This window comes from Scomber japonicus, chromosome 6 (genome assembly GCF_027409825.1).
Source record: "Scomber japonicus isolate fScoJap1 chromosome 6, fScoJap1.pri, whole genome shotgun sequence".
Lineage (NCBI taxonomy): Eukaryota > Metazoa > Chordata > Actinopteri > Scombriformes > Scombridae > Scomber > Scomber japonicus.
In genome coordinates, this window is record NC_070583.1 from 11,785,577 (window position 1) to 11,812,168 (window position 26,592).

General features: G+C 39.9%; 2 protein-coding genes across 5 annotated transcripts; one reads left to right on the forward strand and one right to left on the reverse strand.

The window, feature by feature from the left end:
• Positions 1-1,656: 1,656 nt before the first annotated feature.
• On the reverse strand, positions 1,657-22,929 carry blmh (bleomycin hydrolase). 4 transcript variants are annotated; one of them, XM_053321350.1, is made up of 13 exons: positions 21,646-21,749; positions 21,103-21,154; positions 20,714-20,911; positions 19,693-19,802; positions 17,442-17,583; positions 17,141-17,229; positions 16,952-17,044; positions 8,418-8,573; positions 8,147-8,305; positions 8,004-8,071; positions 6,855-6,972; positions 6,513-6,579; positions 1,657-1,963 (listed from the first exon to the last, which is right to left on the reverse strand). In XM_053321350.1, the coding sequence occupies exons 2-13, from the start codon at positions 21,119-21,121 to the stop codon at positions 1,815-1,817; spliced, it is 1,368 nt and encodes a 455-aa protein (XP_053177325.1). In that variant the 5' UTR covers positions 21,122-21,154; positions 21,646-21,749; the 3' UTR covers positions 1,657-1,814. The 4 variants fall into 4 exon arrangements, with proteins under 4 accessions (XP_053177325.1, XP_053177326.1, XP_053177327.1 ...); XM_053321351.1 differs by lacking the exon at positions 21,646-21,749 and adding an exon at positions 21,491-21,599; XM_053321352.1 differs by lacking the exons at positions 21,103-21,154; positions 21,646-21,749 and adding an exon at positions 22,814-22,929.
• A 1,600-nt stretch (positions 22,930-24,529) lies between these two features.
• On the forward strand, positions 24,530-26,592 carry si:dkey-52l18.4 (uncharacterized protein LOC560708 homolog). Its single transcript, XM_053321181.1, has 5 exons — positions 24,530-24,734; positions 25,240-25,581; positions 25,800-26,045; positions 26,129-26,157; positions 26,280-26,592. The coding sequence occupies exons 1-5, from the start codon at positions 24,689-24,691 to the stop codon at positions 26,376-26,378; spliced, it is 762 nt and encodes a 253-aa protein (XP_053177156.1). The 5' UTR covers positions 24,530-24,688; the 3' UTR covers positions 26,379-26,592.

Here is a 26,592-nt window from a genome sequence, read left to right on the forward strand (position 1 = left end):
GCCTGCCAATCATGTGACTCTGGTAAATAAGCCCCAGGTTTTTTCATTCTCACACCGAATATAATCTTTATTCAGTTTTACCTGCTCTGTTTATTCAGCACATTTAGTTTACATTTAAATGTCTTTCTTTAAAAACAGTAATACCACTTAACTGTTTATACAGCCTTTCAATGCCAATTGTAATAGTGGTTTGTGTAATAACTTTTATATAAATGAATCAATGTGCACCTTTAGACCACTAATTTAGAAAGACAAAGGTGAAATACTACAATAAGAAATCATCTTCCATTGCCTCTGGAACATATTATGAAACTAAGGATTTGCCAGGTAAGATTTACAATGCACACTCTCCTCTAATTCAAACCCAGATAACAAAGTATGCTTCCAAGTGAAGAAATTCCTCAGTGTTGAATCAACCCACCAACTATCAACAGCATCCATCTATCTTCTGTAGAATGCACTTTTCAAAAACGACTTCACTGCCAATATAACAGACACGCAAAAAACTCTAGATGTAGTTTGTATACCCTGAGAAGAGTAGAACAAGTCCATTGACAAGACATGTTGTTGGTATGTGGATGGGATAGAGATGACAGAAAACTGGAAGAAAGCAGCAGATAAATGTATCTCTTTAAGAATAATTCATATAAGAGAAGCTGCGGATAAAGGCAAATAAAATTGAACGCCAGGCACAGAACAGAACAGATGAGGTAATAAGTTGAAGTAAAGTTGAGAAGATGTAGGTTTATGGATAATGGGTTGTAGGTGTTAATACAGTAGGCTTAACCTGAGTGTTTTCATATTTCCAAGGATTATTCTGAACATATTCTGCAACATGACAGGACAGGAATGATGTGGTTTTATCACTGACATCGAGGCCTCTCACCCCATCCACCTTCAGCTATCGCATCCACAATGAGGAGGATGAGCTGCAATAATTCATCTGACAGACCGACCGTTGCGAAGCCAGAGGTCAAACCTTACCATGACATGAGTATTTTGAAGCAGGAAGAGTTGGAACGTCACCAAGGAATGATTGCAGAGTCTGTGCAGGAAGTACAAGGATTTTCACCTGGGAACACAATGTAGCTGTTCTGTGTAAAATGAGCGAGTAATGTTGATGTATGTCCCTTTCCTGCTTTTAGCATTCCTAGATATCCAATCAGGGGGATATAGTCAGAAGATATGAAAACAAATACATGTATGCATGCACACCTACTGTGTTGACTTTGTGCTGTTTGCACAGAAAGGAAGTGATGGAGAGATTGTGTGTTACTGGACATTCTCTAAGTGTTATTCTTAGATGTCTGAATCACATCATATCATACTGCTGTTCTGCTCCTGCCTGAGAGGTTAGATTAGGTGAAAGAGCAAAAAATATAGAAATATAGTAGATCATGCAGGTGCATATGTGGCTTTAAACAGCAGCATTGACTGACTTTTACTGTATTTGTCAACCAATATCCACAGCTACAATGTCCTGTACCTACACTCCAAAATCTTTGCTGCCATGACTCTAAATGAAACAGATGTTTATGATGCAGTAAACCATCCCTGGGGAAAAAAACAACAAAACAAAACAGATATACAAAAAGCTGTGGTAGTGTAGTCCTCTGCTCTTTGGAAGAGATAAAAGATAGGCAAACACACAAGCAGTCCAGTAAAAAAGAAAACAAAATCTTTATTATTTTGTCTAGAAGAACAGGCTGTTTTGGAAGGAGGAGTGGGGGAATTATTGGAGAGGTAAAAGCAGCCAAGGAATAGGGCGGAGTCAAATAGACCAGAGGTTGGGGCTAAAACCTGGATTTATGTAGTTACGCCAGGGCTCCCATTGGGTCCCAGGCTGGAAGTACAACGGGCTCCTGATGCATCACCTCCAGGACATCATTGGGGAGGAACCTTTTGTCTACCACCACCTCATACACATACTCGGAGAACCAGTCGTCCGTCATGATCAGGTAACCTACAGAGACAGACGCAGAATACAACCGATCAGATGTGTAAATCGATGTATACTCCACATCCCTGCAATCAATCAATGAGAGTGCAAGAAAGTTAACAAGGATATTGTCAAAAAAAAGGTCAAACTATTCCTTTAACCATAAATAACAGAAATCCTCAGTGTTCCTCTCTTTGGCCCCAACAGTTTCACATTGAAATGATATCATGCACAAAAAAAAAAAAAAAAAAAAACACCTCTATGCTTTAAAATTCCACAATACAAAGAGTAACAATTGCAGTTGGAGATGTTCTGTCAACAGTTTCACAGACGTCTTTTTAATATGGGGAAAGTGCTTTTTCAGCCACGGGGGATTTCTTGGTTGCTGTACAGCAGCTGGCCAATGGGACAAATAAGCAGCAAGGCTCACAAGGCTCACAAGGCACACACACACACACTTTTCACTCTGCCATATTACTTTAACAATTCATTTTGTTGATATAATTAATAAAACATTCATTGGCACTTAAACATGGATTGGCTCCCTTAATTTGTACATACCGTACATCTGAGTAGTAAAATAAATTAAAGAGTATTAAAATGGAGTTTGATAAAGAAAAGACATCCAATTCAACAGTTTTGGACATGTGAGTTGAAGATTGTCAATATGTCAAATACAGTGCAGTTTGCACTCAACACTTCTACTATCACCTCTGCACGCCCACCCTGATGAAAATTAAACAATGTCTGTCTCACTCTCACTCTGTGTGTGTGAAGTAATACAAGGTCAACGTGGCCGAACGTGGGCCAGTTATGAAAGCGTACCTTGAATTTAACTGACAGGAGACATGTTAGCATTACCTAATCTCTTCTTGGATGACGATGTAACCCCATGCTGAAATGTTTAATTAAAATTAAAGATGCCTGTGCGTGTTTCTTTCACGGAAATAACAAGACTGAAAGCTATGCGAAACCAAAGCAGCTCAAATCCAGGACTGACCCGACACATGTGGGAAGCTGGATGAGATTGTTATGCCTTGGTTTAGCAACCAGATCTTACTGCAAATTTGATTTATTTTACTCTTCTGTTGAAGAGCGGTTGTTGATGCCACCTCTCATTCCGTCTCTTCTTTTCTCTTCTCACGTGTTCAGAGTTGAGCAAACCAGAGCGTCCTTCCCGCTGTCAAGTTGACTTATCGAAGACGTCAGGGTAACCGCAAAAACGTGCCAAAGTTCAAAACAATGTATCACGGGTGGCGTGTCCATGTGTGTGTGTTGTGTATGTGTGTTCTTCCAAGTACGCAAAACTTAGATGGCATGTTGCCTGGTTCTCACTGCGGTATCCGTGTGTGTTGATGTGAGTTTCCTGGAACCCGCATGTTGGGTGGCATGATGGGGCGTGTGTGTGTGTGTGTGTGCGAGAATGTTGGGTGTCATTATTTGTTTTTAGGGATAGGCTGTCTGTCCTCTTTCAGAGCGGGAGGATGAACTGTAAACTAGAAGAAGAATGTGGAGCAGCCATCTTGCTTTCCAACTCCAGCTGAAATCCACAACACAGGACTGTATGTTACCAAGTAACAGACCATGAAGATCTGAAATCTCTAAAACACGAGAGGTAAACAATGTTTGAGACATATCATGAAGATGAGGACACAAATCCATAAAATCCAAATTTTAAAAAGGACAAAAGAAGAGGTTTTGAGACTGTGGTCAACCCCTATTTTACCCAGTTTTGGAGCTGGACTCATTCATTCAGAGGCACTTGATTTGAGCTATATGATTAAGATTAAGAACTTGTCTGGATCTATGATTACAGCACAAGGTATAAATCATTTTGACATTTTAAAGAAAAAAATAAATGAAAATGTGTACATTTTTTAATGTGTTATTTAAGAATAGATGGGGATCAACATGCCTGCAGAGTTGTGGTAAGACCAAAGAAAAAGCATTTTCATTTCATAGAAAATAAAATAGGACCATCAAATGAGGTGAAGGGACAGTCAATTGTGGTTTGGGTGCAAAATAATGGCAGTGGATTAAAAGCATACTTTAAAGCTAATGAAGCTTCTCATCCCAAAACTCTGTTGTGTTCACTGCAGAGGAAATCTTTCCATCCACACTGACTTCATCTCCCTGTATTTACTTAACATCAAATCATATCGGTAGGAAATAATAGTTTCTCTCTGTGCATGTCAAACTCAGTCAGAGCTCAAACAGAACTCGTGATGGAGTCCACCTCAGGCTAACATCCTGTCTAATTGAGAGTAAAAACCTCAGTGTATTGGCCAAACATTTGCCCAAAACAGTGTACAAGTATGAGCTTTGGAGTGAGCGGAGTCATAACAGCGGCTTAAAGATAGAGGAAACAGAAAGTTAAACCTCTCCTGAGAGACTTCTTCAGGGTTCGGGAGAATATTAAAAGCCCTAAAGGGAGATGTTAAGCTTTTGCAAACCTTATAAACACACTCCACTCACTCCCTCCGCTCCAGGGCTATAAGCACTCTTCTTTCAATTTCTCTTTTGTCATCTTTCCAAAATCATCTCTGCATCTTCTTGCATTTGTTTTTCCTTTTTTCCTGACTGCACTGTGTCATCATTTGTATTTCAGCTCTCTCTTGACTCCTGCATGCTCTCTCTTCTCTTTTTACCCTCGGCCTTTGTCAACAAACAAAGCCCCCGGATTCCCAAGTGAACTACCCTTCTCTCAAACTTTTGTTCTCAAAAACTTTATTAATTTGGCTGCGGACGGTCTGGAGGCCCTGGCCTTCCCCATCTGCTGGTGTTTATGGAATAAGATATGCGTGAAATACATTTGATTTGACTGAAGGATTTTTACATGTTTTCCCAACAGTCACTACGGTTTGTGGGTTCAAGCAAATATTGTTAGTATGTGTGTGTGTGTCTCTCTCTCTCTGTGTGTGTATATACCGTATTGTATGTGTGTGTTGCCAGACGATGCATGACTGACCTGAAATACTCTCCTATAATTTGCAGTGGAATGTTGAAGCCCAGAGATGGAGAGGAGAGAGGAGAGAGGAGAAGGGGTCAGAGGAAGACGAGGAACAGAGATGAAAGGACAGAGGGAATAATAACAGCAGACATTAAAGTCTGGGGCAGTGCTGTAGAGTACCTGCTGTGATGTGGGGGCCTGTTGCATGAAGACAGACTGACTTTACTTACTCAATGACAAACATCTACATTTTTCCACATATATCAAAATGACTTAGAGTACTGGCAGGCAACCCAACACTGGTTGTTAAAGGGGACTTGTTTTGCTTTGACTTATTTTCATTCATATATTATTGTTACAATGTTGGATGTTCATATTAAATGTGGCCAAAGTTTCAAATGTTGAGGTAAACATATGTAGAAGTAATCCCTAAAACAGCACTGACATCAGACTGCTCTAAATGCTCGGTTTCCAACGTTTTTTTCTACTTTTAGCCTGAGCTGATGTCAGCTTGTGACGGATTTCTTTATATGGTCATCTGCTCCTCGCACAGTGCTCAAGTTCACTGCTCTACTCGGCTAATATTTTGGCATCTTTCCATTGTTTTCAGGGTAGTCACAATGAACCATGACTCAAATACACTCCAATTTCAAATTGGAAATTATTTACTTGTTGTATCTTGTTGTGTTGACAGGTTTTAAGTACACACAATTCTTCACAATAAAAGTCTCCTGAAAGCAGGCTAATCAGAACAGAGTGGGCTCATCAAAAAGGGAGGTCTTAAAGAGAAAAGAGCTAAAACTGTCTGCTAGAGACAGCGGGTGACCTGAGGAGCAGCCGTATTTTGAACTGTGAATTAGTGTGTGGGGTAGCAGAGTCACAGAATAAAAAAAATATAGATCTGAAAATTAGCATTGTAGGTTCACTTTAAAATTAAATTTAAATCTATGATTAAACAAAAAACAAAAACAAAACAAATAAAAATAAAAAACAACTCAGTAAGCTGACCACAAGAACTAAATTGTCAGGTTCAAAAGTTCTCAGTCAACATAAACTATTGTGCTGGTGTTTTATGTATGGATTAATACACCAATCTAAGATTTAGCTCATTTTTTAACCACGTATGTACCACTACACCTATAGGCACTGAGTTCAAAAAACACAACAGGGCCACTGTGCCTTGTGTGTGGCTCTGTCTCTCTCCATGAAACAGGACATGGCCAATTATAAGTTCATAAAGCAGCAATACGGGGGAACATCTCAGTCTAATCCTGTTATTTTCATAGACACAAACAGGAAGATGACAGTTTATAACGAGGCACAGTGGTGTGAGAAAGATCTGAAAGAAAGATGGGGACAGTATGACTTTAGTCTTTTGCTGGGACTAGAGCCAGGTGAAAAACTATTTTAGATGTATACAGCCAACTTAGATGGCAGGTGGAAGCTGCATTATACAACACAATTCGGCATTCCTTTCTGTGACTTGATATTCACCAGACTGAACAAACAGATCCAAGTTTTCTTCATGTGGAAATATCCCTTATATCTGAGCTAATCCCATCCCAGAGGAAATGACAGAAAGTAGGAATAGTGTAATGATGTGTGAAGTGTCTCTTAGGTTACCTTTGTTCCCACGGTCATCGCCCCAGGAGTTTTCCACCCGCCACTTCTCATAACCTTCTTTCCCATCCTGACAGAGAGGGAGATGAAGAGATAAGACTTGAGGAGCAGAGAACAGAGGAAAGAAAAGTGTCCCGACAGCTGGGGTTACTTACAAGGGGGAAATCGACGGCAATGTGAAAAACTGTAGCCGATTAAAACAGGGTAAACACACAGCAAGACTCTGATGCAGTAAACCCTGGGAAAATCTGTGATTGTGTATCCTTGTCTGTCTGTGTGTGTGTGTGTGTGTATGGGCTGTGTATTAGTATGAGTTTACACCTGTATGTTTGTGTGTGTGTGTACCTTGTCTGTGACGGCAGTGAGGATCATTGCGTGGGTCATGAGAGAGTCTCCATATATCAGTCTCTCTGCCTTAGAAAGGTTCTTCACTGAAACTCCAAACACGAGCTCATGGTTGAACCTTCACAGAAGTAGACACAAAAAACACATTACACCACTTCCTCTGATATCAAACTCTGACTCTGATTTCACCTACATACTGATTGTTTGAAGAGAAAGGGCAAATACAACATTATTTGATAACTTCATGGCTAATTGTCCATATATACCAACAATCCCAGGATAGGGCTCATATCTCTTTTTGGTAGAGGCAGGGGAAGATGTGCAATGACCATAAAAAGCCAAAAGCAAAACCTTTGTAAGTCTGGGATTCTGCATGAGCCAAAAGACAGCTTTCAATTCCTTTCTTGAGCCTGACTGTAGAAATGAGGCTCCATTTAGCTTCAGCCTCATTCCAATTATAATCTATTGGCACAAGGAGAGATCTGTCTGGACAATGAGCTTCAACAGTGATGGTAGCAGACATCTGGCACCACACTGGGTTGGTTCAGTGGGCAAATTTAAGCCTGGCGCCAGCGACTCAGACACTGATGCTGCTGCACCTGAAGGGCAAAGATGAACAACTTTTCCCCTGTGGAGAGACTGACACCTCATGGAGGCAGATGAGGTCTGGGCTTGTTATGTGAACTCTGCTAAATGTAGAACAAACAAGCCTGGGATACAACAATCTCTGGAAATTAAAAAGAAAAAGTTATTATACATTTAGATGAATTCTGCTGGTGTTCTACATTATCAAATATTTCAGCTTTCTGCTGTTTAGTATCTGATCTGTTTGGAGAAACTAGCCAATAGGTGTTGTGCTGTGGATCAGATTATTCAGATATTGGCAAAAACACTACATACAGTAACATTCTGTCTCATAAATTGTGAATTTTGAAATCATTGTAATTTCACAGATCAAACTATGATTTGCGAGAACCGATTAATACGTTTGGAGATTTTCCACATCTGCGTGACACCAAAATGATCAATCAGCTCCAACATATGTGATATATTTGACAAACCACTATTCTTTTGAACACTTAAATTGTTTTCAGGATTTTCACACTCAATTCTGCACACACTGGGTAACTATCTGTGAATTATACTCACACATTCATGTCATTAATGCCCAGCTTTCCATGGAAATGTTTCCCGACGTCACAACCAAACCACACCGCCTAGGAGAAAAACAGTAGTCAGATTTGAAGTTCACACACTTGTGTCCACAATTACTCCTGTTCATCCTGACTTACCTCTCCATCCTTGATGGAGTCAGCTGCAGCCTTTTTAAGCAGCTGGATGGCCTGATTGTTGTACAGAGTGCTGCGACCTGCAACCATGTTACCCAGGAACTCAACACTGTACAGCTTCCCGTAAGGGTTCTGGGGTCGGGGGTCGTTCACAAGGCAGATCTGAGGATAGAGAGCGTTACCATACAGGCTTAGACACTGCACACCTTCACACAGGAGTCTGAAATGGAGGTAGTGGAGGTAATGGAGGTGGTTCTTATAAGAGCCTACATACTTTGTCCTGAATGTTGTATAGGGGTTTGACGTGATCCCTGTAGAACTCCTGGGGAGTGAGAGGTCCCATGCGATGAAAGTTCTTGTCCTTGTCCCTGTACTCCCAACAGATGGTCTCAGGAGGGCTGCCTAGGCAAACACTGGCCACCCGGAACACCTGCACAGCGCACACACAGTACAACATTAATGAACATTTACTACCTGAACTGCTCTCTGATTTAAAACGCAGATATTACAAATCTGCTTTTCAAGCCAAACAAATCAGCGTTAAATAATATTCACAGGGCATGACAACCCCCAGGCTGCATACTCATCGATCACTACAGGGGTCTCCTTCATTCCATCAAACTTTCCCTACATTTTTTCCTCTTTTCTCTCCATACAGTGATTCCCCTCCCCTCTTTTCCCTCCATTTCCCCATTTGCACCCCCCTCCCTCACTCCATGTGTGTCTTCCTGCGGTGCTGAAGTTCAGACCAAGTTCCTGTGGGCTAAATCGGGTTGTTTGGACTGGGCCGTCTGTCAATCTGGCCCTTCCAACCTCTGATATAGAAATCTCAGGAATTTCTCCCCCCCTGACACTTTTCACCTCTCCCATCCTCTGCTATCCTCTCCCAGGATTCAGCAGAGGCCTTTTCTATCAAATACGATTAAAAACGAGCTGAGAAATTAAGTGGCGGGGCATTCCATTGTTGATGGTAGATAAAAGGAGTGGTAATACATGGTCTTGCATTGGTTTGAGAAAAGGCAGACACATTTATACAACGGCTACAGTGTGTGAATGAATTGTATCTCACACTCTGGCTGCTTTGACTACGGATGTCACAAGTAACGAATATCAAAAAGTTATCTTTTATTGACTTTCTACTGATATCCAGACAAATTAAACTCTAGATGAATATAGAAGGAAGTAACAGAGGGACTGTTTTTGGTCCAGCCTGCATCAGCAAAGGGCTCTTAGTGGAATATAGCAGCCATGGCAGCAGTTCCCATGCAGCATATTAAATGCACCTAAATAAAGGTGACATTCTTGCTTTCAGGTTAGCAGACAGGGAGCCCTCTGAGAGACAAACACACAAAATTTTGTATGCATACTATAAATTCAGGCATGGCTTACACAAACAAACAACCCCCCTTCATCATCACAGAAATGCATAAGTCACAAAAGTACAGACGCACACAAAAATACACACATGTGGCGAGTCAACAAAAGGAATCTACCACCTTCATCCTGATTCAACTACTTTGTTTAGACTGCTTCTGGGTAAGACTGCATGCCAAGGTGTCCATCCTCTTGGATGTCTGTGTTTGCTCAGATGCCCTCGGCACCTTGACAAGACATCTTTGTCACCCCTTGACCCCCGCCCTCTTTCTTCATTCTTTTTTTCTTCTACTTCCAAGAATAACTCTGCTGCCCCTGTAACATTAAACTTTTCCACTCACTTTCCACTACTTCTTTCAGGTGCTCTGAGACATACTGTAAGCATCTCGCTTTATGCCAGTTGCGCCCACTCATCCTCCCATGGTAAGGCAAATAAAGTGGGTGCAGGGAAAAAGCTGGCCGGACAGACGATAAACCACCACAGTGACATCAGAGCACGATCAATATTGAAACACCTGCCGTCTTGATGAGTGATATACATGAGTGACAGAGAGGAAAAGATGAGAGGGATTGTAAAATGATCATAAAAACCTAAAATAACCGCAGCACACTTATCAGACTAAATTATTTTTTTGCTGATTTTATTTGGCAAATGTATAAAATCACTTTGATTGTCTCAGTTTGCATTCAATTAGCTTGATAAAATGTATTTTTTTAAATTCAACACTCAAAAAAAAGATCCTCCAGTGTCAAATGGTTCGGGCCTCTGTCCTCACGGCAGACTCCAATCCCTTCCTCAAAACTACAGGCGTTATTCATAAAATTTGCAAACTTTAACTCAAGTTTGGATTATAACTTCAAAGGTCATCACATTCACATCCTAATACTCTAAACATGTGAACTCACACCAGGTTTCCGGATCCAGCTGTTACAGAGTAGGCTAATTGATTCTGATGGGTTTTGTTAACGGGTAGCTCATCAGTCTCTAACAAAAGGTCCATCTCAGGTCTGTCTCAGTCCTGTGACACATCAAGTTTGCGTGTCCTGCTGTAAACAAAAAGCTGATTGACTGCACGCAATTGGGGATAACCGTGGCCAACGTTCGATAGCATCTGTGTTCCAGTGTTGACCGGCTGGCACCGCTCTGCAGGTTTGTTTGTTTTACGCAACCCAAACACACAAATCACCTGTAGTTAAAAGTGAGACTAACACATTGCCAAGCCAATGAAAACACATCGCTGTATGCTGTACGTGGGTATAGGAGGGTAAATCTACTTTCCTAAAAAAGAAAAAAAAATCCACAGTCAAGGTATATTTGAGCAAAGCACTCCAACATTCAGCGTCCCCCTTCAGCTTTATCCCTGGACTATCTATGTGCTCCACAAACAGCATAAAATGGAAAAATAGTTGCTCACTGTACACAGATTGTTTTTGTGGACACTTGCAGCCAAAAAGAAAAGCTTTTCACACCATCTGTTCACTGATGTAAAACAAAAAAAGTGACAAAATATGTCTGAATTAAAATTTATACCTACTTTTAAATCTTCAATTAACTTAACACTTCATGAAACAGCTGCACAGGAAAAGCCTTCGAGGAAGAAAGTAACCATGAAATTGATACATTTCGCTTATGTGTGTTGCATGCTCTTAGTTGTCTTGTGTTGCAATGAAAAGTGCTCATTCTCTTAGTCCACTGCACTGATTTTTACACGTGTGTTGACTGACTATCCGCAGGTTTAATTGATAAATGTTGAGTAAATGTCTTTTATGTTTTATATACTTCTTGTTGAAATATTTGATGATTAAATTAGATTATTAGATATTAATAAAACATAATAATAATAATAATAATAATAATGATGATAACACTTGAGAGTTCATTAGACTGAGTGGATGTCAAACTGAGACAAAACATGCCACTCACTGCTACTCTGAAGTGGATTTATAACTATTGTCTAGAAGCTGGACTTGTGAGTATAAGCAAATGACACCATGCAAACAGTTTGGATAAAAATGAGCTAGGTTTTGATTAAACTTCCACATCTCGTAAACACGCAGCACATGTGGTCATTGTTAAAATTCAAATGATGGTGAAAAGAAACTCTAGAAATCAGAGTGGACGACTCAGAACTGGCGATGCTATCGTTGCGGCCTCTGATGGTGACACATAGAGGAACTCGCACACATTGAACGACACATCAGCTGAGCCAGCGGCCGGCATGCACTGAGCCATCAGACTTGTCTTAAAGAATCACTCTGTGCGCTAAGAGCTAAGAGCGGAGCCGCACATGGCGTTTCTGATTCCATGATGTAATGGAGCAGGGTGGAAGTACAGTTGTGGTGTGAGAGATATTATCTGCATGTGTGTGCACATGTGTGAAGTATTGTTTTTGCAATGTACAGTTAATATATCCCTTTTTTTTGTGTGTGCGTGTTCTCTGCTTTCTATGTACGTGAGTGCGGAGGAGCAGGGAAACACACCAGATCCAGCATGAAAGAGAGAGACTGGCTTTGAAACTTAAACTAATCCTCTCTGCCTTAATAATACAGCGTATGGATATTGTCATCCTAACAGCCTCTACAAATACAAACTGTCATCATGTGCTGGGCTCGTTTGTCCAATGTTACTGCAGGTGCAAGCTGCTATTGCAAAACTTTTTTAGATGAATGCGAGGTGCTTGGTTTTAACTAATGCGCCTGACTAGTGTTAACAAAAAAGGAATAGATTCTTGACACGCAAAGGGATCCGTTTAAATCAAACGCACCCAGTGTACAGTAAGTGGAAGCAGAGAAGCTGACCCCGGTTGCTTGTCATGGGAGTGTGTGTAGGGCCGACGTGATGAAGACCAGGGCACAATCACAGCCGCCACGTAGGGGAGGGTGGACAGCATCACCTCCACACACGCCAAAGTAGGACTGACACAGCACTTTGATCCTGAGAAACATATGTGCTCACATAGATGCAAATGCACATGAATGTTACGAGCAAACACTACTATACACACACGTGGGAGTCCAAGAACTACATAAGCACACACACACACACACAAGCCATGTCATATCCACAAACACACAGTTCTGCACATGTGAACATGCACACATGGTCAGCAATGAAGCGGTTGAGCTCAGAGTTTGTAAACCCAAACTACATAAATAAATATACTCTGTTTACAAAAAAAGTTATAATCCTGCAATGTTAATATACACTGTAATAACAAATGAAACACATGACAACCTTTTAGCCTGTCCTGTGTGAGTTCATGTTAGATGCTGCCATCACTAATTGGCTGGAAAGCCTGATAAGTTATCAGTCATCTGGATTAGCCAAATTTCTAACATCAATCCTAATTAGCAGAGCTAATAATCTGTTAAGTGTCCACTAACAGGGCTGTTGATGCTGGAGGCGGATCAAATCCAGACCAGAACAACTTGTCATGTGGATGGTTTAGGACCACACAGCTTTGTCAGTACAACAGTTTAAAATAGAGAATTCTGGCAGTGCCTAGTTTTCACTGACACATGTGTTTAATTTTGATTAATCTGATGCGGTGTGTTAATGTGATGGAGAAAAGCTCCATGTCAAAGTTAAGATGATACCAAATCAAATCCATACCATAATATTCTGTTAATATATCTGTCAAGTGTGCACCATAGTAGAGTAGAGCAGCATTTTGTAAGACTGACTCTGATACTTAGTGGGCTGATACAATTGGAAAATATTTTCATTATCGACAATTCTATTGGGTTTTTGTTCAGTTGTAACTGTAACAGTAACTAACTGTCAACTGACAACTGACAAACTGTCAGATACTTAGTTTATAATGAAACGCACAGATCCTTTTGCTTTTAGGATTTACTTAACAAATGATCAATTATCAGAATTATTGTAAAAATTATCAAAACACTAATTTCAGACAATGAACAGACCATTATTTTACAATTCACCACAATAATATAACATGTCTAGTTGTCATCAGTTGATATTTAATGATGTTGTGACAATTTGTGCATGAGAAAATTCACACTAATTTCAAATTAACCATAATATGTACCGGTTATATCTGTAATAATTTATTAGATAAATCAGATATCATTTCATTACTGTAATCATGCATTTATCATTTGTAACATTTGAACTACATTTAAAATATAGAGTCCACAAACATATTGTCCATTTTCAACCATGAACATCTTTTATATTTTAATCTATATTGTCATATATATCTAAATCTAGTACTGTTTGTTTAATATTCAACTGGATCTTACTTTTGAAAACGGAATACAAATGATTCCCTATTCATATGCATGTGAAAACTCAATTATCTTACTGCTGGGGTCATTACAGGGTCAAAAGCATGAAAAGGTTAAATCAAAAATTGTATTTTATTTTTAATTTTCCACAGCTGAGATTTGCTGTCAGTAATCAGGTAAAATATCTGATTTTTCATATTGAGGCAGACATCCTATTATATTTGATAACTTTTAGAATGATGCTTGTTAAATGCATCCTTGAACTCTCTTCACTCTGTTTTTTCTTTTAACATGACCTAACCCTCTATCACCATTGGCTGCGATAGAGTGGTGTTTCGCAAAGCAAACCACTTCCAGGTGGACAAACAAACATCCTGACATCCCTTGGCCCCCCCGACCTAACATGCAGTACAGTAGGACCAGTCTTTACTGTTGCACAACATACGCTTGTGTGCTTGTGTGTGTGTGTGTGTGTGTGTGTGTGTGTGTGTGTGTGTGTGTGTGGGGTGATGACTGGGGTGATGACTGGGCATCCATGGGGGCGCTCTGAGATACAGTTGACTGTTTAAACAAGCGACCAGCCAGCAGCACAATACAACCAAACAACTGACAACAAAGGCTGCTTACCCAGACCCCCGTACTGTGTGCAATGGTCTCAATGGGAGACTGATTGACTAACTGACCCCCCCACATACTGTACATTCACACTCACATACACACACAGAGGAAGTGTGAATAAAGCCTCACATGAACACACCTACGGTCTGCACACATAATAAACACGTGTTATGTTGCGTAAGTGTTTGTTGTACACCGTTTATTTTTGTTGTGGAGGTGAATTGTCACTGTCCAGAGTGTCAGATGCTTTATAATAGACTTTCCATAAACAAGATTACTATCTTGTGACATCTGGCATAGGGAACGTGTGATTTTTTAAAAATTTGTTGCATTTACACACAGGGAAGGAAGGAAGTGAACCATTCATCAGCCTCCACCCCCCTCTACACACACACACACACACGCACACACACACACACACTAATCCAGAAATGAAATGCACACATGAGACACACTAGTCTACACGCACACATATACGAATTAAAGCATCTCACCACATTAGTAGTATGTTGTCCAGAGTGTGTATCAGACAATATATCATTAAAAAAAACATTAATTGATTTGTATCATTAGCTCAAAATACGTTCACTTCTTTGTAAAAACATAAAACATTTTATTTTAGCAATTCTTTTTTTCCGTATTATAGTTGTAATTTTTAACTGTTAAATGGACATGATGTGAACATTAATAAACGTTTGGCTTCACAAACAGGATTACATTCTGTACTGCTCCCTTCATACAAGCTGCATGTTCACTCTCAGTTAAGTATTATTTGACAGCTCCCTCTACTGGTCACAGTAGAATAATGTCACAAAGTTAGGTGTTGTGTCAACTGTGAACCTTTTTATTGTCATTTATTCAACATGTAAGCACACACACAAATTTGCATGTGCCAGTGTGTCTTTAAAGTTACTGCGCTATCATCATATGACATAATTATTTAATCCTTTGCTTTACTGCAGCAGATGCTGTAGGTGATTTTGTGACAGTACTGAGTCTCTACTATCCACATATTAGATAATATATTCCACCTTTTTTCACCAAAAAGTTCCAGAAAATATAGAAATCAGAAGAAATCAAACCAAGAACTAAACACTTTTCATTTCCACTGCATTTAAAGAACTGTAAAGATAAAGCAATTTAGACTCATGACGGAACCACCAGTATGGCTCAGGCAGCAGACACAGGAGCTGAAGAGGTGCAAATTGAGGATTTAATGAATGACTTCGCCTGGACAAAGTCAAGAAAGAATGTTCTGCTAAAGGTAAAGCTTAAGGGCTGTCCACACTAAGAACGATAACTATAACTATAAAGAACATCCACACTTATGAACTATAACGTCCTGTAAACAGCTGCTGGTTCCAGCTGTGTCTACAGCTAATGAAAATAGATATTGATGAGCCGTTACTGCTGTATGCTGTACAGAGAAAGAAAAAGAAAAGCAGAAGGGTTCACAGGTGTGTGCTGATTCAATGTGTTAATCAGAAGTATTTCAGACACTAGTTGCTATGATGTTTCAGGAGTCTTTACAGACCAAACTGAGCTGATTCACAGCAGAACATGTCAAAGCAGAGACACAGTATGAGCACACATCAGAACACTAAAAGATTGTTCACAATATAATAGAAAACAAAGCTCCAGCATCTTTATAGTTCTTACTCCACAGGAGAAATAATTATTTTTAAAACTATATATATCTACAGTAGTTAGCTTTAAAGTTATTGGTGTGAATGGGCCCTTACATTATTTCTGGGCAAATATGTGATGCAGTGTTCAATTTGATAGGCCTATGTAACAAACAGACCTAGCCTATGTCTGAATCAGCACCATGGAGGCGTGGAGAGAGACAAAGATGTTGTTTATTTCAGTACAGTAGTACACTTTACTGCTGATAGAAAATATGTTCTTATGTTGTTATTCTTATATATGCTTGCAACAGTAATTATTGGGCTTGCCTTATTTGGTTGGTATTTGCTTAAAATTTTTTGGTAATGGTTTTGCATGGACACTTCATACAGGCCATTTATGATGGAAATAATAATATTTAGCATGATGTGTTGCATTGGGATGTGAGTTGCATTCAGATTTGAGCATTAGTGTTGGGGCTTGTATGGAATTTGTTCTGTTTTGGTTGGATATTAACTTCATCTGTAGTATGTGCAGTAAGGCTGTACTTTAGCTATACGTTCTTGTAAATCTATGTTCATGCCATACTATATTTGTGAAGTCAGAGGAGGGGGCAGTCATCCTGAGGCACCCTAGGGTGTTAATCCGAGCCTGGGCTTTGTTATCGTCCTAATCTTGATACGAGCGGTGCCATCGCTTCCTCGTTTACAAACAGCGCGGCACACAAGTTGTAGTTGCCTCAGTGTTTGTGTTTGACTAATCTGCAATAGTCAGCTCTGCAAAAAGAAGGGACTTTTTTGGGGTTTTTTTTGGGGGGGAACCTGGGAATACCCTTGAAGAACACCTCTAGTCAACACGCAAGTTAAGTTCCCAAGTTCCTCAAAAGGTTCTAGGTTCCCTGCAGTGCAAAGATTTTACAGGAAACGTGTGTGCTCTCACCTCCTCTATCATGGTGTCCATAGCATCAGAGAGTTCAGTTTCAGTGGCATCACTGGCCACCATGTTCCTCAGTCTTAGGCAGTATTCTCTCAGCTGTAACACACAGTGAGACATAAACACGAGTCAGCACTTCCTCACTGATTTCATGATTTACTGATAGCAGCTAGACTGCGTTAGTTGTAACCTTACCTTATGATTGAGGATGTCATTCATTCTGCGTGAAGCCTCTGAGCTGTGTGACTCTGGAAAGCATTTCTTTGGAATGACGCCATACTTTTCTGAAGCAAGCACACAAAAAAAACAACAATATTTTTAAACCTGGAAGTTTTTTTATGTTGAAGACATATTTATAGTTTAGTACGGTTTCATTTTCCAAACTTGAACATTACCCAATATTACCTTTGTAATTCCACAAATGAGACATGTTAGTCAATTATTCTATATGTACTTCTTGTTACAGTGATTGTAATGTATCATGACCAAAACTAACCAATAAGGTTGACCAGCATGTCCCACTGTCCTCCGTCATTGGTTGGATTAGAGAGCAGGAACTGGACCAGGCGTCCGTCCACTGGCTCCTTCCTCTGTGCCGTCTCCACGCAGGCCTGGAGGAAGTAGTAGCAGCGCTCCACCTGCAGGGATTAGAACAAACAGTACAGAGACACATGATGAGTAATTAAAAAGACAGAGGTAACAAAATTGTATATAATAAAAGACATGTACACACAAGGCTTGGATTTAGACTTAAGTCATAAAAATAAGGAACTGAGTCTTGACATCAAACCTGACACATTCACTTTTTTACCTTTTAAAATCTTATAGCAATTACAAATAAATGAGAATGGGTCAGACATGCCTTACAAAGCAGTTAATTATTTGGCCTTAGCCGTTCAAGTGAAAGCAAATGCAATGCAGCTATCTTAATACACTATTAACACCGTTTGAAAGCCAAAGTAATTTTAATGGTCAGCACTGAGTGACCTGAAAGACTTGCAGTTTGCTCATGAATACTTGTGACGTAAGACTTGTTCCAAAACACCTCTGATGTAATGTAATAATAATACACTGGCTCAGAGGAGGAGGGGGATATTCTTAGAGCACGACATTTACTGATTCCAATATCACAATCCATTTTAGTCCCTGGCTGTCACTCATTACAAAGAAAGGTGTTTTCAGTGGAAGCGCAACCTATCTGTTGGCGCTTTTCCACTATACAGTTCTAGCACTACTCACCTCGACTCGTTTTTTTTTGCGTTTCCACTAGGGATAGTACCTGGTACCTGGTACTTTTTTAGTACCTGCTCTGCCGAGGTTCCAAGTGAGCCGAGCCGATACTAAATGTGACGTCAACTTTTTTTTCTATTTTAGAGGCTCTATTTTGGCCAAGTGTTTTATTTTATTACCTTACAGCACTACCTTCTCATCGCGGCTGCAAAAATGACTGTGCTTGAAGTAATGTGACGTTAACTATGTTGATCACTTGCTCGATTTCGTTAGAAGTTGCTAGCAGCTAGTTAACCATATAACTTCACTTCTGGCTTCGGTGTAGGCTTCATAACACAACCTTCCCCCTCCCTTCATAAACTACTGAAGTAGGGGGAGGATAAAAGCAGACAACCCAACTCTCCTGGACGTCCTGTGAGTCTCAGGCATATTGATAGTGGCTCCTTGACGCCCGCAAATGAGACACAATCTCCCGGAACCTGGAGCGAGCAAGCAAGAGCGCGTACTAAAGTGACTGAGTGTGTATGACTATCAATGCAGCGCATGAGAGCACAGCGTCCTGATAGTGTTTGTGTTGCTGCTTATTACACCAATCACACCTAAATCTTCTAAAGTGTAGGAGCAGTTCACACTACATAAAACTATAAAGTGTGTCCTGCATCCTGCGCACATATGCACACGCACAAAAATCGGTTTTCTATGGCTTTTGCGTGTCATATCAATGATATAATGTCAGTGTGTGGATCATTAACCTTGTTGCAGTGTGCTCCCTGGTTATAGTTAGTGAACTATCAGCTTCTACCTGCTCAGATCTCACAGTCAGCAGTAGGAGAGGAGGAGAGCAGCAGGGGAATCTAGCGCACATAGTTTGTATCTTTGTAGCCTAATGATGGAAAAATTAAAACTGGTAACTACAAAAATAAATCATTATTATTATTTATCTTTTATTTATTGTTCCAACAGCTCAGGTCGACTGAACAACAGAAAATACCTATTTTTGTGTAGCGTACATTCGTATGTTATTTTGTTAAATCTATCAGACATTACACTACTTCAGAGAGCACTGAGTAGTCAGAGCACTTTACTTATTATTTTAAAACATATTAATCTATTGAACAATTCATTACATTGACACAGACTGATGTGCATTGTTTATGGGAATGTTATTCATGGTTTATCATCTCTAGAAGTGTATGATTCAACTTGGGTTTTTTTTAAGAAGGAAAAAAAATTGCAATTATTGATTATATCGAATCGCAATACTTGTAGAATCGCAATTATCGAGAAACGTGATACAAATTGAATCTGCACCTTAGAATCGTGATACAATCGAATCGTGACCAAAGCATATCGTCCCACCCCTAGTGTTTACACACACAAACACACACACATGGTGCCCTGATGGCAAAACAACAAAAACAATCATGTAGCAGAACACTGAGGCACTACTGAAAGCACTTAAGAAAAGTCAAATAGAAAGTAGTCTGAGTCTCTGAGCAGTCAAACATGTGTCTTACCTTGTCCCAGAAAAAGAGATAGGACTGACTAAACTCAAACTCCTCTATGTTAAACTTCTTCATGAAGGGAAGACGCATGACGTTGAGGCACGAGAAGATCCAACATCTCCCTGGTGATAAAAAGAAGAGAAATATGCAGGTTAGAGAGGATTTGCAGTAACATGTTTTTGTACATGCATCAGTAGAGCCTCTTGTGCTCTTACGTTATAGTCTGCTTGGACATGGTCAGCACGGGTTCTAATTCAGAGACTTAAGACTAAACTTAGTAGCTTACAGTATATCCCCCAACACATGATGAGTGATGCACCAGTCATCACAGTTGTGAGGCAGTCCAAATAGAAAAACAATGTCGGAGGTAGAAAACAGCGAGTCTAGATCATATAATATGCTGTCAATAGAAGTTTTTATTATATCTAAATTAAAATGGTCCAATGATTTGGTGATTTCAGTGAGAAAAACATGATTCAACGGGCATCTGATTTGGTTCATCCAACTTAAAAGAGACTTCCCAACTTTATACAAACTAAACTTTGACTGTGATAAAAACAAATAAAGCCAGCAAATATGTGTAAATAGGGAGCGAGGTGTAGTTAACCTCCACCTGAATTGTTTTTTTTTTATGCATTTTATTATTTTCAACACAAAAACAGAAGCTGCAAACTTATAACATGATAGTTGCTCCAATCTGACAATGACAGTCATGACCAAAAATAATTTTTGCATCACTCTACCACACAAATGCCTAAAACAAATGTAACAACATGCATATCCACCATTTGTTATGCATACTTGAGGTCAAGAAAGGTTTATTTAAAGGTATTATTTAATAAAAAAATGTAGGCTTACAATAATAAAGGTGTGAGAAGATGTGTAAATACCAGTTCTAAGCCTTTTATTTCAGAAATAAATAAACTTTACAATGTGTGCTAAATAACTCATTAACTCAGACCGGGTTCGGGTTAGGCTACGTGTTTCAATTCGTAATTCTCAGCATTACTGTTGCTGCTCCATGATTTCCTACCTGAGTTTTTCTGGTTGGTGATGGGCTTGCCCTCTGTGGGGATAGAGTGCTGGAAGATGTGCACAGTATCCTGGACAGTCTGCCGGTGAAGACAAACCTCCAATGGGTCGATGCAGGTTGACACATTCTGGGCCAGCAGGTAGCGTGGCTCGGCCCGCAGCCGCTTCTGAAAGCTGGCTACCTTCTCCTGACTCAGACCTGGAGGGGCAGGAAGAGGGAAGTAGAGAGGGAAGAATAAAAAGCAGAATGGTGAGAGAGGCAAATAAATGTCCTTGTATTAGACTTTCACAGCTAGACAGAGTTGAACTGCTGATTAAAACTAAGAGGAGGATTTTCCTACTGTCCCAATACACATGACCCATCAGTGCACTTTAGGCATACTCACTTACCGCTTAGCATCTGATTCATGAGCACTCATGCACTCAGATGTCATAATAATGCCTGGAAAATGTCAGATCAATAGTCATAAACCAACAGCACATCGTTTATTGAATACTGCAATGGTCTGGTGCTTCCTTTTTCCACCATCCACACAGAGATTACAGTGGATAATAGTCTTTTAAGGATATTGAAAACAATTAAGATTAGACAGAGGAAAGAAGAGATCAAGTCGTAGCCAGCAAGGAAGAAATCAAGGCCGCTCAGTTTCTAGTTAGTAGTACTAGACGTGGCCTTAGGGAGCCGAGGGCTGGTGAGAGTATCACTCATTTTCCGGTCCTACTGAGGAGGGAAAAGAGGGGCGCACAAACACAAACTTTGACAGAATCAAACTGGCACCTGTGTGTGGTTTTGAAATTCCGTCAAATAATAGTGCAGAGCAATTAAACATTGAGAGTAACATTGCCTAGTCATGCATGCTGCCTACAGTTCGACCCCTCTCTCTCCGCTGCATGCTGTTATTTTCCATTGACACGAAGCTGAAATGCACTGACCACCGTTGATTAGGACTGTGTCAAACTTCATTAATTGTCACGTCCATATGATCAGAGGACAAAAAGCAGACGCAGACCAGCAGAGCATCCTGTTAACACGCCATGACGACTATGGATAGATAATGAAGTGAAAAACATTAAAAGATGAACCTTTGATCTTAAACAGAGTTTGCCAAGAGCTTCAAACTCTGCATAACACAATATAAGAGTATGAAAATATGATGGAAAGGCTGACTTAGTTTTTCAGACTGTTATTCAACAAGTGAGGGCATGAATGGTGAGGACAGGCATCACAGTGATTTTCTATGGAAAGGGGCCAAGCACAGGTACTCAGGGTGACTTGCAAATTTACACACCACTGGTTAAACAGCTGGTTTATATTAGTTCAGTACTTTATTATGCATTCTATCATGTACATTACTGTGCAAAGAAGTGAAACACAGTTGGCATGAAGCCTAACAGTGAAGACTGAATGGATACTAACACACACACACAGTCCAAAGATCAGGATATCAAGACATTAATCATCAACTTCCTTTTTCTAATGTGTACACTAGGAATGAAATAGAACAAGTATTTCCTCTCTTTGGTCAAAGCCAAAACTTTTCCTAACCAAACAAAACCAATAAAAAGGTCTTATGAAAGTTAATAGAAGTTCAGCAGAAACAATCTTAGCTGGCATAAGTTTAACTCACTCATAAATCACTGTTCAAGTCTACTAAAATGTGGTGAAACTTGACTAACAGTGTAACCATTTTGGCTAGAAATGAAAACCCGTCTTCCATAAATCACTTGAAATAGTTTGGACAGTTTCTCGCATTTCCAGTTCCCTTCTCGATGAGCTTAGCTACCCAGGCTAACATTTCAAGCTCCTGTGGCTGACAGCAGCTTTTAGCCGACGAGTGAAAAGGTTTGCGTTAGGTGCCCGCTTGGTAAAAAGTCAGGATATCGATACCACGCTAACGAACTGTCAACCCAGCGGAGAGAAAACGACAGCAGAGTCATGCTAGCAGGAAGGCAGGCGGTCAATGCTAACGCAATGAATGCTAACTTTAGCTTGTTAGCTCCGCCAGCTGTCATCCTCCTGCCGTCACATACAGACCGCGCTCAGCCGGCCGGGCACACCAAACACCGGGACCTAAGCAGCACAAAGTGCCGCTCAACCTACCAGTGTCCATGTTTCCGAGGAGCTTGAGGTGCGTTGTCTGTTTTCCTGAAAAGTAACCGGCTCTTTGTTTATCTCATTCGCCGACAGTCAGTCAGTGTGATAACAGGGTACGCTCGATTGTTTGACTCCCAGGCGGTCTTTGACGTGGCGGCTGGGCGGAGTTTGTGATTATGAGTACAAATATAAAGTCTTATATAGTTGCAAATATGATTGTTGTTGTTGTGTTTTTTGTTTGTTTGTTGTTTCGTTTTTTTGTTTTACAAATTGTACAAATGAACACAAAGATTATATGAGATTACTGACTCCTGTGATCTGCTCAGAGCAAAATCAATGAATTGAAGTTAAATAGGAATAAACCATTTATTTTCTGTTTTTGTTAACGATATCGAAAACACTTTGAAAAAAAAAAGTTTTTAAAGACTTTGCAACATCTCTCTCTCTCTCTCTCTCTCTCTCTCTCTCTCTCTCTCTGTGTGTGTGTGTGTGTGTGTGTGTGTGTGTGTGTGTGTGTGTGTGTGTGTGTATGTGTGTGTGTTTAATTCAGTCAGAACTTTCTGTTGTTGAAAAACTTTTGATTAAGAATTTGTAGCAACGACTACAAAAGACTTGTATAGTATTTGTATGGTGGTCCATGTTGAAATAGTTGAGAAACAATGATCCTAAAGATTTCCACTTTCAGCCACTATGAATGATGAACTGATGACCTGCTATCATAATTAATACTGCCTAATATGAAAACAAAAAACTCTCTAGATGTTTTATATTTCATAATTTTCCGGAGCCAACCACCATCCTTATTCCCTCTCTCTTCTGTTATTCCCACCCACCATGTGAGCGACAGGGGATGCAGCGATGGTAAACGAGCGCGCCTAAAGTCAACAACGTGATTGCATGGAACGTCCGGTCAACGCTTACAAAATGAAATCTTGCTTTGAAATATTTCAAAGGTTAAGTGTCAGAAATGTAAAAAAATAAATAAATAAATAAAGCTCTACTTATTAACAATAAATTGATATGTGTAATTACAGCATAACTGCTTATCACTTTATATTTTTCCTCTTCAAAGTGAACAGTAGCTTTATTTTTGAAGGTGAACTTCCTGCAGAAAATCAGCTTGCTTTTGCACAGCTGGGGACGCACAGACTGTGAAAAGTCAAGAAATTATTGAGTGTTAAAACAGTAAAATAGTGTGATTAAGTAATAACGTAATCCAGTTTATTAAATCTTGAACCACTTTTTATGTTTTTCTTTTTTATGCACTACTGAAAGCATACCTAATGAATATCATATTCCATTTCTGCCAGTTTATCCCCATAAATCTTACACACCGGTAATTGAGTACTTTACAAAGTGTACAGAGAAATAACATAAACAACTGAATATTTCCATCAGGTTCTATATTTCTTGTCTTTGTAGTGTGTGCCTCTACATTGCTGTTCCTGGAAACTACCCCCTTTCCCGTTAAAAAAGTGTGAATTCCAGTTTATGAGCTCATTGCTTTCCTGTTAGTTATTAGATGAACTTGTAGTGTGTGCATATGTTCGTGTGTGTGTGTGTGTGTGTGTGTGTGTGTGTGTGTGTGTGTGTGTGTGCGTGTGTGTGTGTGTGTGTAGAGGGGGTGGAGGCTGATGAATGGTTCACTTCCTTCCTTCCTCCCCTACCTCCATCTGGATGTGAGAAGACCGCTATGAAAATGGGAAAAGAAAGTGAGGAAAAGAACATAGGCTGCTGGACTCCTGACAGATAACAATTGTAACAAGGAGCCGAGTTTTCAAAGGAATCCATGCGTGTCTAACAACTTTTCCTGATAAGTCAGGACTTAATTTGTACAGAGTAAGTGAAACCAACCCAAAGTTAAACTTGTCACAGACGGATATGTATCTGCTGGTTGCCACTGGATTCCTCTGCTTTCTTCCTTCTGGTAAGTCACATGTTTTAGCTCATGTAAATGCGAAATATTATTGAAATTACCAATATAATCTAAGGTAAAAGCACACATAAACACAGTACATGTTGCAGCCAACTAAATTCACATTGAACTGTTGTTTATGCTTTTGAATTCACCTTTATTAACATACAGCAGCTGTAGTGAAGGTGTTGTCTTCAAGATCTTTGAAAAAAGTAATTTCTTGATGATATTTGATTGCAGTCATGTTTGTGTGATATATCTATTTGGTATTTGTACACTCCTATAATGTAGGGGCACTTGTCTTATTTCAACATGAAAATGTATTTATGTCAATACTGAAGTCAGTAAGCAATCCAAAATAATTAGATTGATTCGCATTGAGAAAACTGTATCAAATGATTCAATCAGGTCATTTGAAAAAAAAGACATTAAATGGCAGACACTACACATCCTCTTTTTGACCATTCAGTTTCGTTGCACTATATGGAGTTAATGAAACCTTGTTGCGTTTTTTTAGGTTTCCATGCAGAAGAATGTTTTGAGACTGTTCTGGCAAAACGTGAGACACTTTATGCACCAGTAGGGGGCAGTCCGTCCCTGTCCTGTGTGGTCCAGCACTGTGGACACAACTGGACAGGGGAGTGGGAGTGGGTGCCGAGAAATTCAACAGATGAAAGAGTTGTCAAAGATGGTGACAGGCACCGGTTAACCAATGTGAGTCTCTCTGTCAATCAGACCAAAATGCTTCTCACCTTTCTGAGTGTCAACAAGTTCAACGAAGGTTCCTATGGATGCAAGGTCTCATGGGATCAATTTGGAACTGTTCAGGGACATGGGACGTACCTGAACATCACTGCAGGTATGTGGAAGCATTTGCACAAGCATGTAAAGCATGTAAAGCTGCTACAATTAGTCCTTTGAAAGAAAATTAATCAGCAACTATTTTGTTAAACAAATACTCATTTTAGTCATTTTTTTAAGAATAAATAAAGAATAAATGTTTTCTACTAACTTCCAACAAATGAAACACTCTAATTATGTCTGTTCACACTGATCTACTTCTGCGTCCTCTCCCAGCTGTTCCATCTCAAAGGAACGTGTTGTACAGGATTTTGATCTATGCCGGAGCTGTTTGTTGTCTTCCCATCATTCTGCTATTGGCTCGTTGTCTGAGTTCTGAGATTCAGCCTAAGCCACGTCCAAGGACAGTGTTCAGACATGCAACACAGTTCAAAGCTGCTTACAGCACACAACCACATCTGGCTCCACAGCCTCCACCTCGATTCCCGGTACCACAGAAACGTAGCACTTCCTCTCACAAAGGTAGTTTCACTTTGTAGCCTGCAAAACTGTTGAATAGCAGTATTGTCAGAACTTTTCCATTTACTATATTGTCTGTTTTACAGCTCCTGCCAAACCCCAGCAGAAGACTGAGGTGGGTGAACGTTGTGTTTTCACACAGGATACTGTACTGTACACTGTGTATTTCTCCTGGTTAGCCTTATATATGTTTCAGCTGATGCATATCATTCTCTCTTTGTTTCATTCATGTGACAGGTGGTGTATGCAGACATTTCCAAGGATGCACTGAAGCAAGAGCAAGCCAGCAGAGAGCCTATACAGTCCACTGTCTACTCAGCACTCAGGTTTCCTTGATGCAGTAAACAGGAGGAGAAAAAGAAGTGGAGGGTTGTGTGATGGTTATTTAAGTCGTCTTTAGTTTTAGGAAATGCTTTTTGATCTTTGACGGGTTCAAAGATATCTCATTGGGCCTTGGGACTTCCCCCTTGTGCAGGGTTGCATTTTAGACAATTGTTTCATGTTGACTAACATGTCAGTTTCATATCATCTTTGAGCCAAATGCAAGACT

Coding starts and splice junctions, on each gene's coding strand:
- blmh (XM_053321349.1), bottom strand. CDS start 21,676: ATGAAGTTTGACACAGTCCTAATCAACGGTG. Junction 17,045..17,140: donor ATGACATCCTCAATCATAAG/GTAAGGTTACAA, acceptor TGTGTGTTACAG/CTGAGAGAATACTGCCTAAG. Junction 6,973..8,003: donor GGCATTAATGACATGAATGT/GTGAGTATAATT, acceptor ACTTCTGTGAAG/GTTCAACCATGAGCTCGTGT.
- si:dkey-52l18.4 (XM_053321181.1), top strand. CDS start 24,689: ATGTATCTGCTGGTTGCCACTGGATTCCTCTGCTTTCTTCCTTCTG. Junction 24,735..25,239: donor CCTCTGCTTTCTTCCTTCTG/GTAAGTCACATG, acceptor GCGTTTTTTTAG/GTTTCCATGCAGAAGAATGT. Junction 26,046..26,128: donor TAGCACTTCCTCTCACAAAG/GTAGTTTCACTT, acceptor TCTGTTTTACAG/CTCCTGCCAAACCCCAGCAG.